The 17,351-nt window shown below is 41.0% G+C and overlaps 1 protein-coding gene across 1 annotated transcript; it reads left to right on the forward strand.

Annotated features, from left to right (window-relative positions):
- Window positions 1–1,362: 1,362 nt before the first annotated feature.
- On the forward strand, window positions 1,363–12,413 carry LOC111148814 (mitochondria localized glutamic acid rich protein). Its single transcript, XM_022505632.1, has 4 exons — window positions 1,363–1,444; window positions 5,714–5,817; window positions 9,815–9,908; window positions 11,965–12,413. Exons 1-4 carry the CDS (start codon window positions 1,363–1,365, stop codon window positions 12,411–12,413), a joined length of 729 nt encoding a protein of 242 aa, XP_022361340.1.
- Window positions 12,414–17,351: the final 4,938 nt, after the last annotated feature.

The following is a 17,351-nucleotide window of genomic DNA, read 5'->3' on the forward strand; positions in this document are numbered from 1 at the left end:
AAGGCAGACATTTATCTGACTGAGCCACCCAGGCACCCCTCAAAAAACCAGTTCTGAACATTGACTTTGTATTCTTCAAGTGAGAGTATGTGAAATATTAACATACATTTTTTTGGGCAAGAAGCAGAACATCTGGGACACCAGGGTGGCTCAGTCAGTTGAGTGGCTGCCTTCAGCTGGGGTCATGATCCTAGGGTCTTGCTCCGCGAGGAGCCTGCTTCACCTTCTGCCTCTGCCTGGTACTCTACCTGCCCGTGCTCTCTCTCTCTGACAAATAAATAAATAAATCTTAAAAAAAAAAAAAAAAGAAGAAGTAGGACCTCTGAGCAGTGTCTATTCACATAGCAAATGTGCAAATGTGCCTGTAACATGCCAAGAGAACTTGAAACTAGAACTATGATCATGTCCTTTATTTTTTAATTCATGACCATCTGGTTCCTGGACATTCCTCTCTACCACCAAACCATTTGCTAAAGGTAATAATTACCATCTTCCTCAGAGGGTTGAAAGGAGAATTAAAAGAGATAATGTATGTGCAAGTGCTTTATAAACTATCATGTGCCAAACACATATGAGGGATTATTATAGGAGGAAACGTGCCTTCTAAAATTAATCATTTAGACAATGTGATAAGCATAAACCAATAATTTATGCTATTGGTTTCCATATTCGAATCATGACAAATTCCTGTAGCCACCATGAAGCAAGAAATTGAAATCTGGGGGAAGAAACTAATAATTCAGCACGTTTAGTTCATGTGGGAATACTAATTTCACAACCCATACAGGAATGTACAGTATTTAGTAGGAGTTTATATTTTAAGTTTTTGTAACAGTGAATTGCCTAGAGAGTCAACTATTCCTGGGGATTTTCTTACGATTCTGAACATCACCCAGCGCGCTAACGGAAGGCTGACGCTACTCCTCTCTTCATTCCACCTCCCGGAAACTTCCACTACCTTTTCCATTCCTAGGAAGGCTAACGGGGAGTGTGACTTAAAATGGGTTCAGACTACATCCGACATGATGAACCATATCTATCTTATTCACGATGCAAGTCCCTAAACCATCTCCAGCCTATTCGCCGGAGTTCGGCAGGTGATGGTGACTTCTCGATTCCCGATCCCTTTTCTGAGAAGGCGCGTACAGCTAGTTTCTCGGACCCGGGAGAGAGCAACAGAGTCGGGAGAATAGGTTGGGGGAGGAAGAAGCGGGCGAACAACCGGTCCCCACCTCCCGGGGGCACACGGGCGGGGCTGGGCAGGGGTCCGCGCTCCTCCCCGGGGCGGAGCTCGCCCCGGCTCCCGGCGCCTCGCAGCCCGAGCGGGCAGCAGAGTCTGCAGCGCTGCGGGCAGCGGGAGCAATGTATCTCCGCAGGGCGGTCTCCAAGACGCTGGCGCTGCCCCTGAGGGCGCCTCCCGGCCCCGCGCCGCTCCAGAAGGACGGTGAGTACCGCGCCGGCCCCGGCGTCCAAGTCTGAAGAGGACGGGCGTCTCGCGCGCAGATTGGCCGGGGTCCCCGCGCCCGCCGGCACCCGGGAGGTGGGGGGGACAAACCCAGTCCGAGGGCAGAAGCCTGGGATTGGGGCTAGGGGAGAAATGGAGGAAAGTCGCGGGGAGGACGCCCCGAAGTTCTCCAAGCCTTGGATAGTAGGCAACCTTTTTAGAGCGGCTTCGGAATCCGGACTAGGCTTCGTGGGTTCGAATCTTGATTGGGCGAGGGATTTCACCTGTTTCCTTATTTCTAAAATGGGGACAATAATGGTTGTGAGTTTTAATGAGTTAATATGCCGTTAAAAGCGCTTAGAAAAATGGCTGGCTAACTCCCGCGTAGCTTACTCCTTTTATTATTATAGGGACCTGTGCGCTCTCCAACTTCACGAGGAAACAGAGGAACGGGTGGCACGATGGAGCCAGGCAGGGCGCGGGAGGGAGTGCGGGCCCACTAAATGTTGGCTAAATGCCCCTGAGTAAATAAACTTATGGCTTGTCCGGGGCTCCGCAGCCGGAACTCTAGGAACCTTCGAAGCACTTTCGCTGGGGCTGCGCAGAAACCGGGAGCTATCCACCTGTTCCGCCCAGCCGTCCCGGTATCTGTCACCTTTAGATTTGGCGATGCATGGGAAGAGGGATAGTATTCGGAAATTTCCTAAAGGGGGAAGTTGCAGTTCAAGCTGGAAGCTCTTTTTTTTTTTTTTTTTTTTAATTCTGTTTATTTACGGAGAGAGAGTGAGAGAGAGCATGAGAGGGGAGAAGATCAAAGGGAGAAGCAGACTCCCCGTGGAGCCTGGAGCCCGATGTGGGACTTGATCCTGCAACTGTGGGATCGTGACCTGAGCCGAAGGCAGTCGCTTAACCAACAGAGCCACCCAGGCGCCCAAGCTGGAAGCCTCTTAACTAAAACGTGAAAAATACAAAAGCGCCTACTATAGTGCCTGGAACACTGTAGGGGCTTAATAAGTGTGGGCATGCGTGTTTTCCCTCCCTGCTGCGGGCCGGCTTCGCGCTCCTGTGCAGTTCTGCCCCTGTGGCTCCTTCGCAGACCTCCTTCGTCTCCCCTGTCTTTGCCGTCCTGCTTAGCCCAGCGGCTCTTAGACAACCTCTTGGAAAGTTCTTAGTTCTCCCAGCACTTGGCCTCACTTTCTAAGGCTTGTGAGGTAGTTTAGCCCAGAGCGTGCATTGGAGCCGACAGAGAAAGAAACGCTGCCGCGGAAGATTCCATGGGCCAAGTTCCCCCCACCCCACCCCCCACTTTGATTAGGCCTGTGGTGGTGATGGCGGTGGGAGGGAAGGAAGGTCTGTCCAGATAGCTTTATTTTTCTCTTAAAAAGCCGGTAGGAAGCCATTGCCTCACCGATAACAGAATAAGGCATCTTCGTTTTCCTCGATTTTTATACTGAGTATGATAGAGCATTTTTTCACTGACGAAGTAGAACCCATTAATTTTAAACTTCGGAAGATAACGAGGCCGTTGTGATTGGGGGTGGGGAGGGGAGAAAGATGAGCCCCCTGACCGTGGCCTTTGGCGTTATCTTCCGCATGCACCATCGGCTTCAGGCACAAACACGCATAAACACACACACCTCTTTTGCAGCGACGCGTTTCAGATAATTTCTTCCCCAACTTGGGGTAAAAGAAAAGCAGGTTAGACATTTTAAATCGGTAGTTAGCAGTACTGGCTGTAGCAGCCCTGATCTTTCTCTCATTTTCATCTAATTACTTTTTTCGTAGCATTGATTTGTTTATGTATTTTAAGAACTATTATTGACCGGGAATCTGGCTTCAGTCATGGAGATTAATTGACCTTTTTGTTGGTACTTTCTGTTTTGATGAACTGAAGAGTAAAATTTTAGCTGTGCCTCACCAAACTGTGTTCTCAGGCTTTTGCTTTTTAAAAATGTAACTTTTTGATGAGTAAATAATTGGGGTTTGTAATAGATCATTGGAAGGAACGCAGACAGGCAAAAGAGAGGTCACCTGTAATCCTGCCACTCAGAGAATACCACCATTTACATTTTAGTATATATAATGTTCCAGAACTTTCTTCCTCTTGCATTTTATTCTTGTGCACATTGCTTCCACAAACTGAGATAGCCCTGTATAGATTATTTTGCTATAAATTTGCATTTACTATATTGTAAATATTTTCTCAGGTAAGCAAATATTTTCCTGCAAAACTTCTAATATCTATTTCACATTACATCGATATGCTCAAATTTAACTAATTAATCTTTATTAAATATTTATTTCCCATTTCATTGCTCTTTTATTTTTATTTAAGATTTTTTTTTTTAATTTATTTGACAGACAGAGATCACAAGTAGGCAGAGAGGCAGGCAGAGAGAGAGGGGGAAACAGGCTACCCGCTGAGCAGAGAGCCAGATGTGGGGCTCCATCCCAGGACCCTGGGATCATGACCTGAGCGGAAGGCAGAGGCTTTAACCCACTGAGCCACCCAGGCACCCCTCATTGCTCTTTTAATTGTCATAATTGTATTTAAGTCTTTACTTACATCTCTGATGATTTTCTTTATTGCTTCCTATTTAAAATAATCTTCTTGATATTTATGTCTGATTGACAACTACAGAAGCTATATATTCCCTGTTTAGTAACAGATGTACTTTTAAACCAACAAAAGCCCCACTACAGGTCAAAGCCACCCTCTTAAGATAACCTCTTTGGCTACATTGGTGCAGAAAAAGTATTTTTTCCAAGAGATGATTGTTTATATATAAACTAAAAACACATACAGGAAGTCTTTCCAGTATTGCTAATACAAAGATTTGTAATTAGGGCAACTGCGAATCAAAACTTCTCCCCAGGGGCGCCTGGGTGACTCAGTGGGTTAAGCCGCTGCCTTCGGCTCAGGTCATGATCTCAGGGTCCTGGGATCGAGTCCCGCATCGGGTTCTCTGCTCAGCAGGAAACCTGCTTTCCTCTCTCTCTCTCTCTCTCTGCCTGCCTCTCCATCTACTTGTGATCTCTCTCTGTCAAATAAATAAATAAATAAAATCTTTAAAAAAAAAAAAACAAAAAACAACTTCTCCCCAGTCCTCATGCACACCCTGTGTGTCAGGCCACATCCGATTACTTTGCACTTTTTTAGCTCTCCTGACCTTGCATGTGTTGTGCCTTTTGCTTCTGGTGCAATTTTCTCTCCCTTATTCATCTGACAGTCTCCTCTACTTTCCTTCAAAACCCAGGTGATGTCTCTTTAATTATGACAGGTCCCTTAAGGTTTTTCACTGAATTTTCATGCTGTTGTTGCAACTTCTGGTTGCTTCTGTTCCAGCATTTGTCGCACTGCATTTCAGTTATTTGTGCATTTCTTCCCTCCTTCAACTATGTGAGCTACATGAGGCTCAGGACCTTGTATGTCTTGTTCAAAGTTCTATCCTTAATGATTCTGATAAGACCAAACACATAGTAGGCGCTCAGCCCTTTTTTTGTTGATTGAATAAATTAATGTTTCTACTTTTTTTGTATCTTGAAAATAAAGAATTTGAGCTATATGAACTTTAAGCTTTTTCTATCTCTGAGTCTATTATTAAAAATTTCAATCCGAGGGCGTATGACATTTACAAGTTTTATGTATTTAGACGTAATAATACAGTACCCTATTTCTATTGGTTTGTACAGAATTGTACTTCTCCTTCATACATGACCATGTTGTAACATCTTGTCCTAAACAAGCTTATATCTGCTTATCTTTAAAGGCTTTTGTTAGAAAAATTAAGATTTCTGTCTACATAGGATATTTGTATTATAGATTTGTAGAAATGTGTTGGGCTTCAACCTGTTTTACTTAACATGTAAGTTTCAGTTCAGATATATTTAATTCAATTTTTGTAAAGATAATCTTTTCCACTGAAGCCTGTAGTGGAGTACATACAGCAAATGGATTTCTTTTGCATCTTGTTGGACTGTTAAAACTGTTCAGTGCTTTTGTCATTTCTCCTTACTCATGCCTGCACTCTTTCCAAGAAAAGCATGATGCTAAGCACGAAGGTGACAGGCTTCATAAGTACTTATCAAATGAGATTGGGAAAATGTCAAATGGAATTATTACCCTACCTTGTGATACTGTATTCCCTTAAGCTAAAAATCACTTGATGTTAATAGTTCACCGAAGGGGAAATTTTTTTAAAGGTATAATTATTTTAAATAGTTTTGCTTAAGTGGTAGAGCTAACTGTGTTTCAACTTGTTTTCCTAGCATCTCTTCGCTGGATGTCATCTAATAAATGGTTTGGATCATCTGGATCAAATATGATCTATTATCTGGTTGTAGGTGTCACGGTCAGTGCTGGTGGATATTATGTAAGTGTTTAAATAACCATGATGTTCAGGAATTCATATATTTCATGACCTATGTAAAACTCAAAACATTATCAAAGTCAGGACATGAGATTAATTAAATATACAAGATGGTGGGAAATCAACATTTCTTACACAATATACACTGCCAAGTACCGATGACTTCCAGTAAAAATGACATTATTAGGGGCACCTGAGTGGCTCAGTTGGTTAAATGACTGCCTTTGGCTCAGATCATGATCCTGGAGTCCTGGGTTTGAGACCTGCCGGCTCCCTGCTGGGCGGGGAGTATGTTTCTCCCTTTGACCCTCCTCCCTCTCATGCTCTCACTCTCTCTCTCTAAAATAAATAAAATCTTTTTTAAAATGATGTTATTATAAATAGTAATAGTCGACCTATGAGTGTTTATCATATGACAGACTCACGGCTCATTTAATAATTACAGCAATTCTATAAGGTAGGTACTATTATTAACATTTAAACAAGAACTGTTTTGAAAGATTAACTTAATAGACTATTTTTTTAAAGATTTTATTTATTTATTTGAGAGAGCAAAAGAACACCAGTAGTGGGGAGGGGATAAGGGAGAGGGAAAAACAGGCTCTCTGCCGAGCAGGGATCCTGATGTGGGGCTTCATCCCAGGACCCCAGGATCAGGACCTGAGCTTAGCTGACTGAGCCACCAGTGTCCAATAGACTATTTTTTTTTTAAGAGCATTTTAGAGCATTTATAGAAAAATCAGCAGAAAGTATAGAGTTCTCATATCTCCTCTCAATACTCCATCAACAACCTCACATTAGTGTGGTACATTTGTTACAACTGATGAGTCAATATCAATACATTTTAACTAAAGTCTATAGTGTACATTAGGATTCATGGGTTTGGACAAATGTATAACAATATATCCATTATAGTATCATATGGAATAGTTTCAGTGCCCTAAAAATTCCCTGTGTTCCATGTATTCACTCTTCCCTCCCCAAATCTTTGTACTGTCTCCATGGTTTTTATTAGTTTTATATATCTTTGTATACATTCATTATTTTAAAATGGTAATATTTATTAATATATTTTTAAAAATTCAAAATAGACATATGCAAAGTTAAAAGAATGTTTTACCCACTCCTTCCAGGTAATCACCGAAAAATGAAGCTTTTGATAGTATGATTTTGGAGCTAAAGTGATGAAATATTTGTTCATTAAATAAGTAATAATAAGTCTATTGAATCATTTCCCATTTTGTCATAAACTTTCTAAATCAAAATTTAATCTTCATTATGAACAAAAGGAAAATAAATATAAAATTTTCGGAAACCCTAAGAGTACACAAGGGTCACTACATTTTGGTTTGACCCTACAGAGATATGCATAAAGGGACTTTTAGGCATAACTAGGAGCAGTTTGTATGTAGATGGCCAAACCAAAATAACTTATCCTAATCTTCAGAATTTTGAGAGCCTCAAGAAACCAGAAATTTCAAATATGTCACTTATATTATCGTCCTCCACTGATCCACCAGCTTTCACTCATACCCAGATTCCTTTCCTTCTACCATCTACTGCTTAATGTTGAATTCACTGCCCAGAGCTACTATTGTTGGAAGTAGGCCATTGGAGAAACAGAGATTGAACTGGGCCATGTGATTTTAGGGGGAACTGAATAGATGGAATTTCATCTGGAACTCACTATGCCCATAATTATGCTTATTAGTACCAGACATGAATCTCTCCAGTCCAATCTGTCTTTGCAAGAGCAATCGTAAACAGGAAGGTTATAAAATGACTGTCCTTTGAGCCCTTTCTGGCCTTGTTCTCTCTCAATGGGAGTGGGAGTTGGACAAAGCATGAGCTCCAAGTCCCTTTCCACCTCTAAGAATGTGTGGTTTGACTCTCGAATGTAAGAAGCTTCAATTCCCAAGAATCTTAGGCTCTTTGTTAGGAGGAAATGCAGAATGTGAGACACTTGAAAACCTGCATTCAAGCCCCCCCCCCACTTCCCTTTGTCCTATACTAAAATAAGTTCTCTACTAGATTTATCTGAATGGAATCCAGAGATGGTCACCAGCCAGTCTTTCATTTTCACATAAAATCTTCTACAATAAGGGCCTCTTAGACTCTGAGGCAGGCCCAGGTCATATCAGTTTTTTGAAGATCTGAGATGTTTGTGAGATATTTTAAACACTTACATATAATGAGTGATATCATTTGGAAATAACTTTTGAAGTCTAGATTTGAGGCTGTGCAAAGGCCTCTTCTGATAGGCCTTTTTTCTACTCTGTGTATGACCACCTTTGATTTGGAAAACTAAATTCTCTCGGCTACACGTGAGTGTGAATCATTCCAATATCCTCATCTCTTCGATTCTGCCTGAACTAGCCTTTCTTCTCATCTTGTGTTTTAGTCCCTTGAACAAAAAAAAAAGCATGTTCCTTGGGCTGTAATTGCTGGGATGGCCATTTCAGGAACGTGAACCTCTGCCCAGGCTCAGCTTTCGTGTACTGAGTGTGGAGCATGTCGACTCAGCATAGTGGTTTAAGCTCTCAGGAGCTCCCACCCTGCCAGGAAAGTATCCCCTGCTCTCATCCAGATTGGTGACCATCATTCCTGCTGATCCTTTGAAACCCAGATAATTCAAGCCTGAATTCACCAAACTCTGCCGGATTTGTTAGGGCCACTTCGGTATCATTTCCACCCCTGAGGTTATAGATTTTCCATTTTCACAGTCTAATTCTAACATGCTCTAAAATGGTTTGTAATTTGCAAAGTATAATTTTTAATAAGATACGTGGGTTTTGGTTATTAAAAATTTAGAGAACACATATATAAAATGCAAATTTTAAAAATCCATAATCCTACTGCTAAGCTTTATTCCTGATTCTGTTTCTGAAATAACCGATGGTCAGGTCATAGTTCTGCTTTTAAGGAAAAACCCTAGCTTACTTAAGGAATCTTCATTAGGGTCTACAGATATGCTGTTTTGGAAGATTTTTTTCAAACTTTTGGTTACGAGATGGTTGAGTTTTACATGCGGTCATGAGAGCTAATACAGAGAGATCTCACAGAGTCTTCGCCTCATTTCTTCTGGTGATTAACATCTTTTATCGTGATAACCCAGTATCACAACCAGGAAGTGGACATGGATAAAATCCACTGTCCTTATTCATATTTCACCACTTTCACTTGCACTTTGTGTGTATGCGCAAGTGCGCGCACATGCACACACACATTTGTATTTCATTCCAGGCAGTCATGTCACGTGTAGATTCATGTATTCACTACTGTTGTCAGGACATAGGATCCCTTGTGTAGTCCTTTATAATTGCCCTCAGTCTTTTTTGTCCTCTCCTCCCTTCTTCTTAGCCCTGGCAACCACAAATCTGTTCTCTAGGTGTACAACTTTCCATTTCAAGAATGTTACATAAATGGAATCATGAGGTATACAGCCTTTTGAGACTGGCTTTTTTCACTCAGCATAATTACTTGGAGATTCATCCAAATTGTTATACCTGTATTGAGAGTTCATTCCTTTTTAATCCTGAGTAGCATTCCAAGTTATGGGTGTACCACAGTTTGCTTAACCGTTCACCTGTTGTAGGACCCCCCAGCCAGATTCCAGCTTTTGGCTATTACAAATAAAGCAACCATGAACATTTGTGTTCGGGTTTTTGTGTGCACATAATTTGCCATTTCTCTGGGATAAATGCCAGGGGATATCTCTAAATGCTTGTCAGAGTATTTTGGTTCTAGCATGATTTGTTTTTCCTTCTTTGTCTTCATCTTTGTATCTGCCGGTGTGTTTTTCTGTTATCTTTGACTCCTGTTAGAGCATTTGTTTCTTTCCTTTGTAAAGTGTTCCACTTAGTAGCAAAAATTTCCAAAGGAGAAGCAAAAGCATGCTGGTGTACATTGGTTTCTCTTCTTTGAATTATATAAAACTTTGAAATTGGCATGTTGAATTTTAGAGCTCAAGAAAGAAACTTAAGCACACATTTACTTTCAGACTTACAGGACGATCACATCAGAGCAAGCCAAACACATGGAACGTGTAACAAATTTGAAAGAAAAAAACAAAGCAGAGTTACATCCACTTCAAGGTAAAGTGGATTTATTATTTTTTTCCCTTGAGACACTGATTTCCATGATCTTAGTCTAGCTATGAACACTATTTGCTTTCGGCTTCTTTACTAACTTGACAGAATGGCTTTGGGCAGAAGTTCATTCAGAAAGGGAAAGCCAACCAAAACCTAAAGAATATTGTTATATGTTTTGGATGAGTGCATTAGATAAATGAAACTTTTTACATTTGTACTGCTGACCAGTGACTTTGGATCTTTGTTTGATAATATTACTTTTCCCCTACTCGGGCTTCCATTCAGGTGGGCATAATTTTAGTATCTGTCTCTCTCAGCAGCTCATTTCCCTCATTATTTTTTTTTTAAATCATTAAACTAATTTTTGTTTCGGTTTTGGCTAAAATTGCCCGTGTGTCTTTGCCCAAAGTTCACTTGACATTAGTACAATCAATCATGTCTATTAAGTCCCTGAGTTGATCTGATGATAAAATGGCAACTACTAGAACACAAACTTTACATTTTCACCTTAATGTATATTTTTTGCCTTAAACTGCTTGCTTTGAATACTTTTTTCATCTCAATTATAATGCCATTATTATCGATTACTATGATCACTATTTAGGGACAGATACTACCTACTTATGAACCAATCTTAACCTTTTAGTCATGACAATATTAAGAAATGGAATATTATCAATAAATATTAGTGAATAGAATCACGAGAGAGCTGATTGTAATAATAATAAAACTCAGCATTTCCATAACACTATTTATTTATTTATTTATTTATTTGTGGGGGGGTGGTCAGAGGGAGAGAGAGAATCCCAAACAGACTCCCCGATAAGCCTGGAGCCCACTGAGGGGCTTAATCTCACAACCCTGAGATCATGACCTGAGCCAAAACCAAGAATTGGGTGCTTAACCTACTGAGCCACCCAGGTGCCTGGCACTTTTGGGGTTTTTTTTTGTTTTTTTTTTTTTAAGATTTTATTTATTTAGGGCGCCTGGGTGGCTCAGTGGGTTAAAGCTTCTGCCTTTGGCTCAGGTCACGATCTTAGAGTCCTGGGATCGAGCCCCACATCGGGCTCTCTGCTCAGCAGGGAGCCTGCTTCCTCCTCTCTCTCTGCCAGCCTCTCTGCCTACTTGTAATCTCTGTCAAATAAATAAATAAAATCTTTTAAAAAAATTATTTATTTATTTATTTGAGAGAGTTAGAGAGCACTGAACAGGGAGCCCAAAGTGGGGCTCGATCCCAGGACTCTGGGATCATGACCTGAGCCAAAGGCGGACACCTAACCAACTGAACAACCCAGACCCCGCTGCACTTTTGGTTTTAAACCCCTTGTCATACCATAATTTTAGTCAGTCCTCACAATAGCTCTTTGAGGCAGATATTATCGATTTCCCCATTTTACAGATGATAAAACTGAGGTTGAAAGAGGATAGTGATTGCTCAGTCATCAACTAGTAAGATGGCTGTTTTTCCATGCTACTTCACATGAAAGGTTGGCTGTTTATTTTCATGTTCCTTGTATTTAAATAAATAATTTTTGTAAATTTTTAAAAGTTTAGCAGGTTCAAAAGGGTTATGAAAAAGTAGATGCCCATTTTCCCTCCCCAGAGCGAATCAATAATACCAGCTTCTTTGTATCCTCCTAGAGAGTCTATGCTAAGAAAAACTATCTGGGTATACCTTACCTCCTTTTGTCCTAGCACAAATAGTACCATTCGGTATACATTGCTCTTTTTCTTGCTTTTTTCATTTAACAGCCTACCTTGAAGAGCATTTCATATCAGTACAGATAGCTTTGTCTCATTTTTAAAAAATGACTGTGCGGCCGGGGGGCGGCGGGGCGCCTGGGTGACTATGGGTAAAGGCCTCTGCCTTCGGCTGGGGTCATGATCTCAGGGTTTTGGAATCGAGCCCCGACTGCCTCTGCCTACTTGTGATCTCTCTCTCTCTCTCTCTCTGTCAAATAAATAAAAAAAATTTTTTTTTAAAAATGACTTCGCGGACCTCCGCTGTGTTCCCATGCTCTTTAAATTAACCCTTTGGTTAATGGACTAAATCTTAAAGGTGAAAAAGAGAACGTGGCGGGAGCGGAGAAAGCAAGTTCAGACGTTTGTGAAGTGTCTGCCCTGGAAGTCCTGGAGGTAGATGCGGAAGATAGTCCAGATGTTACAGCTGCAGCGGTAGAAGAGGCTTCAGCCTGTCCCGGGGATGTGGAGGACACTGCCGGGGAGCCCGACGCGGTCAGTGCTAAAGTGGGGGCAGAGGCGACAGAGGCCGCGCTGGGCACCACCGCAGAAGCCAGCGCCGAAGCGCCCCCAGAGGTTCAGAGTGCCCCTCTGGATGGAGCTGTTGCGGGAAATGATGATAAAGGGACAGCAGACAAGGAAAGCGCTGGTGGAAATGCTGAACGAGAAGAAGAGAGTCCTCCCGTTGAATCAGAATCCTCTGCTGGGGATGATTTACAGGAGCAAGCCAGCATTGGTTCCGACGCCCACGCCCCGGCTCAAGGCTAATCTCTTGCTGACCGACCCTTTAGCCAAAAAAAATGCCATCGTGTCTGATAGGTGCTTTTGTAGTTTCAGTCATCATAGTTTTAGGACAGGCTTCTTTGCTAGAAAACTTGAAGATTTCTGGTATCTACTGATAGACTTGGGGATTGAGAGACTTTGAGATTTTATGGGTGTGAATAGTTTCCTGCTCTCTGAGATCAGAATATGACATTTCAGTAAAGAGCTCACAGAGTTCCATCTTTGTATTTCAGTTTTATATCATAGGAATTGAGCTTTCTGTACAATCTGCATTCACTTTAATTTTGCTATACCTGTACCTTAATGTATGTTAATCTAGATTCTTGAGTTTTGATTTGAACTCATTTAAATAAAGTTGGAAAGTCATTAGTGCTTCTGTTTTTATTCACTAATTCTAATGTATAATCTATAGTCTATAGTATTAAAGATCATGTATAATATAAAATATAGGTTATAATATTTATTGTAGATTAACATACACACAGCATTGCATGAACAATGAAAAAAAAAAAAACATTTTGGAGCACCTGGGTGGCTCAGTGGGTTGAGCCTCTGCCTTTGTCTCAGGTCATGATCTCAGGGTCCTGGGATCCAGCCCTGCATGGGGCTTTCTGCTCAGCGGGGAGCCTGCTTCCCCTTCTCCCTCTGCCTGCCTCTCTGCCTACTTGTGATCTCTCTCTCTCTCTCTCTCTGTGTCAAATAAATAAATAAATAATTTTAAAAAAAGATTTATTTGACACAGAGAGAGAGAGGGCGGGGCAGGGGGAGGGGAAGGGCAGAGGGAGAGAGAGAATCTCAAGCAGACTTCCCACTGAGCACAAAGCCCTACCTGGGGCCGGATCCCTCAACACCCAGATCACGACATGAGCTGAAACCAAGTGTCACATGCTTAACTGATTGAGGCACCCAGGTTCCCCTAGTTCTCATTACTTTTTACAGTTGCGTGGAGCTACATGTGTGGGTACTATGATTTACTCAACAGTCTCCTACTGATGGACATTTGAGTTGTTTCTCTTATTTGCAATCACAAATACTGCTGCATTGAATAAGCTTCTGCAAAATGTCTTTTTGCATTTTTCCAGTGTTTCACTAGGATAGATTTCTGAAAGAGAGATTGCTAGATCAAATACGTAAGTAATTTTGCTATCTATTGCAAAAGCCCTTGCATAGGAGTCATACTATTTTGTATTCCCAAAATAACAATGTATGTGAGTGTCTGTTTCCTGTCAGAGTGTATTGTCAAACATTTGGATTTTTTTTTTAAGATTTTATTTATTTATTTGACAGAGAGAGAGAGAGAGAGAGAGACCACAAGTAGAAAGAGAGGCAGGCGGGGGGGTGGGGAGCAGGCTCCCCGCTGAGCAGAGAGCCCGATGTGGGGCTCAATCCCAGGACCCTGAGATCATGACCGGAGCCGAAGGCAGAGGCTTTAACCCACTGAGCCACCCAGGCACTCCAAACATTTGGACTTTTGATAGATGTGATAGATGAAAACTTGTATCAGCATGATTTTAATTTGTGTTTTCTTTATTAAGAGTGAGGTTGAACCTTTTTTCATTTGGTTAAGGGCAATGTACATTTCTTTTTCTGCAAAGTTTCTGTTCATATCTCCAACGCATTTTTTTTTTTAATTTTGGGAGATAGAGTGGGGGTGCTGGCAGAGGGAGAGGGAGAGAGAGAATCATAAACAGACTCCATGCCCAGCACAGAGCCCACCTCAGGGCTCCATCTCACAACACTGAGATCATGACCCCAGCTGAAATCAGTCAGAGACTTAACCAATCAAGCCACCCAGGTGCCCCTTCAATGCATTTTTTATAGTGTTGTTAGTCCTTTACTTTTCTATTTTTAAGAAAGTTTTCTGTCTAGAGATAGCAAACTTTGATATAAATTGAAATTATTTTCCAAGTTTGTCATTCATCTTACTTTACTTATGGTGTTTTTGTGGTACAAGAGATTTTTTCTTTAATTTTTATATAATCGATCCTTTTCCATATTGTTTGTGAATTTTGAGCCATTGTTAGTGTGGTAGACTGGGAAAAAACAGTCACATAGTCTTTCCACATACACTCCAATGAAGTAGGCCTTTATATCCCTTTCCATCAAGGGGTGGAGACTATTTTTCCATCTTTTTTAATTTGAACTTGCCTTGTACCTTGCTTGGATGGAATGCTGTGGAAGTGATTTTGTGAGACTTCTCATTTGCTTGGAACCTTGAGACTACTGTACGGTCTCCATGAGAATAAGAGACCTTATGGAGAGAGGGGCCCCATCCCTAGCTAGCGCTAACCCCAGATACGTGAGTGAGGCCATCCTAGATCCTCCAGTTTCAGCCACCATGCCAGACGACTGCAACTGAGAAATCCCAAGCAAGAATGAGTAAGAACCGGCCAGCTGAACACCCAGACCAAATTGCTGATCCATAAAATTGTGAGCAAATCAGAGGGTTGTGTACTAAGCCCTGCAGTTGGGGCACTGTAAGCAGCAATACGTAGTTAAGATAGTTAGGAAATAAAGCTTAACTTTGAATTTGATGCAGACTAGCTTTTGTGTTGTTGCCTGTCACATTCTTCAACAGGGATGATGAAAAGAATGGGCTGTACCCCACAGATCCAGAATTTGTCCAGCTTTACCTTCTGGCCAATTGTTGCCTTTTCTGAAAAAAATTTTAGAACTACTCAATGCCAAATGTGACTATATACAGAAAGGTTTTTTTTCCTTTTAAAGTCCAGTATTTATTTAGAACAAACATCCTTTTGAAACAGCAGCTCTCAAGTCCAAAAGCAAACTATATTTTATTAGCCTTTTTTAAACTTTAACAACCAATGTGATGAAAATTTAACAACAGTATTTCACAAACAGTATTTTTCTTATTAGATCATTGGCTGATTTTGATAAAATTAAAAATATACCTTAACAAAGTCAAAGTGGTATAGAGTGTGGGGCTTGGAATATGAAACCAATTACAAAAGATTAACAATGGCAGTAGAATCAGATAACCAAGTTCTCTTTGATGAAGACAGGGATATAAAAGAGGACTAAATTTATAAAAAACACAACATATGTTTTAACCAACGACATGCCCCTGAAATTTAAACACTACTTTCACTATTGAAAGAAATGTATGGAGCAGTCTTGAATAATATGAAATAACTACTCTATTTTTTTTAATGTGATTTTTCTAATGCAGTGTATTCCACAGCCAGCTTCTGAGTCAAAGCTGAATTCAGGGAAGATTAGTTTTTGAATGTGTTAGTAATTTCTGTGCCAAGTATTTGTCCTGTCAGATAACATCTGTTGACCAGAAGCAATACTGTCCATTATAATAAAGCACATTTATATAATGTTTTTCCTCAGTTGAAGTTCTCTCTAAAGAAATTTCTAGAAAAAGATTTTATTTTGGGGTGAGTTTTCATGAACAAATGGGAGGAATTTGGCCAGTTAAGTATTATTATTCAAATTTTTCATATGGATGTATAATTTTAAGTAATCACTGCCCAAATTAATAATTAAACTAATGTAAAATTTACCTTTTATTTTCTGAGATTATTTCTTATGGATGGTGGTTTCTGGGGTGGAGGAAGAAAATGAAGAGAAATTAGCTTTTTCCTTTATCAGGTGACATGAAGATGAGAACATTGTAGGCATTATTACTCCCATTTAAGAATGAAAATCCTTTCTCACATCAGAAATCCTTTCCCTCAGAACTAGGAAAAGAACGTTTTTTTGGAGAGGAAGATTTGTAGACTGTAGTTTTATCTATTATGTCTCAAGCAGAAGCCACATAGAGTGACCAACTAAACTGATTTTTAAAATATTTTTTTTTTTTTATTTATTTATCTGGGAGAGAGAGAGCATGAGCAGGGGGAGGTGCAGAGGGAGAGGGAGAAGCCCACTCCACCCTGAGCACGGAGAAGAGCCCTACATGGAGTTTGATTCCACGGCCTTGAGATCATGACCTGCCCCAAAGTCAGATGCTTAATTGACTGAGCCACGCAGTCACCTCTAAACTGATTTTTAAAATGAATTTTTCCAGGGACGCCTCAGTGGCTCAGTCAGTTGCGTGCCTGACTCTTGGTTTCTGCTCAGATCATGAAAGTCATGATCTCAGGGTCGTAAGATCAACCCCCCAGTGGGGCTCCATGCTGCTTAAGATTCTCGAACCCACTCTCTCTCTCTCTGCCCCCACCCACCCACCCCTCCTTGTGCATGGTGCTCTGTCTAAAGAAAAGAAAAGAAAAGAAAATTAATCTTTCAGTTAGATGATAATTAATTGAATTAATCATTCAGTGATTTTATTCTATTATTAAGATATTTAGAGGGGGCGCCTGGGTGGCTCAGTCTGTTAAGCGTCTGCCTTTGGCTCAGGTCATGATCCCAGGGTGCTGGAATCGAGTCCCATATTGGGCTCCCTGCTCTCCCTCCCTCTGCGGCTCCCCCTGCTGTGCTCTCTCTCTCTCTCTCAGTCAAATAAATAAATAAAATCTTAAAAAAAAAATAAAAAAGATACTTAGGCAGATTTTACAAAGGCTTAACCCATTATTTTGCTCAAATTAAAACATTCAATAAGGAAAATGTAACATTTTTTAAAAGATTTTATTTATTTATTTGACAGACAGAGATCACAAGTAGGCAGAGAGACAGGCAGAGGGGGGCGGGGGCGGGAAGCAGGCTCCCTGCTGAGGAGAGAGCCAGATGTGGTGCTCAATCCCAGGACCCTGGGATCATGACCTGAGCTGAAGGCAGAGGCTTAACCCACTGAGCCACCCAGATACCCCAGGAAAATGTAACATTTTTAAAAAGAACTCAAATGGTAGAAAATATTCTGAAACCAAGCTCTTTTGAATTCACCGCCATCACACCTTTCACTCCTCGAAGTCCTTTCCATCACCATACAGTCTCCAAACTGTCACCTTAGCTCAG

The sequence above is a fragment of the Enhydra lutris genome, unplaced genomic scaffold (genome assembly GCF_002288905.1).
Source record: "Enhydra lutris kenyoni isolate GAN:26980312 unplaced genomic scaffold, ASM228890v2 scaffoldscaffold21, whole genome shotgun sequence".
NCBI classification, from domain to species: Eukaryota; Metazoa; Chordata; class Mammalia; order Carnivora; family Mustelidae; genus Enhydra; species Enhydra lutris.

Coding starts and splice junctions, on each gene's coding strand:
- LOC111148814 (XM_022505632.1), top strand. CDS start 1,363: ATGTATCTCCGCAGGGCGGTCTCCAAGACGCTGGCGCTGCCCCTGAGG. Junction 1,445..5,713: donor CGCGCCGCTCCAGAAGGACG/GTGAGTACCGCG, acceptor TTGTTTTCCTAG/CATCTCTTCGCTGGATGTCA. Junction 9,909..11,964: donor AGAGTTACATCCACTTCAAG/GTAAAGTGGATT, acceptor TAAATCTTAAAG/GTGAAAAAGAGAACGTGGCG.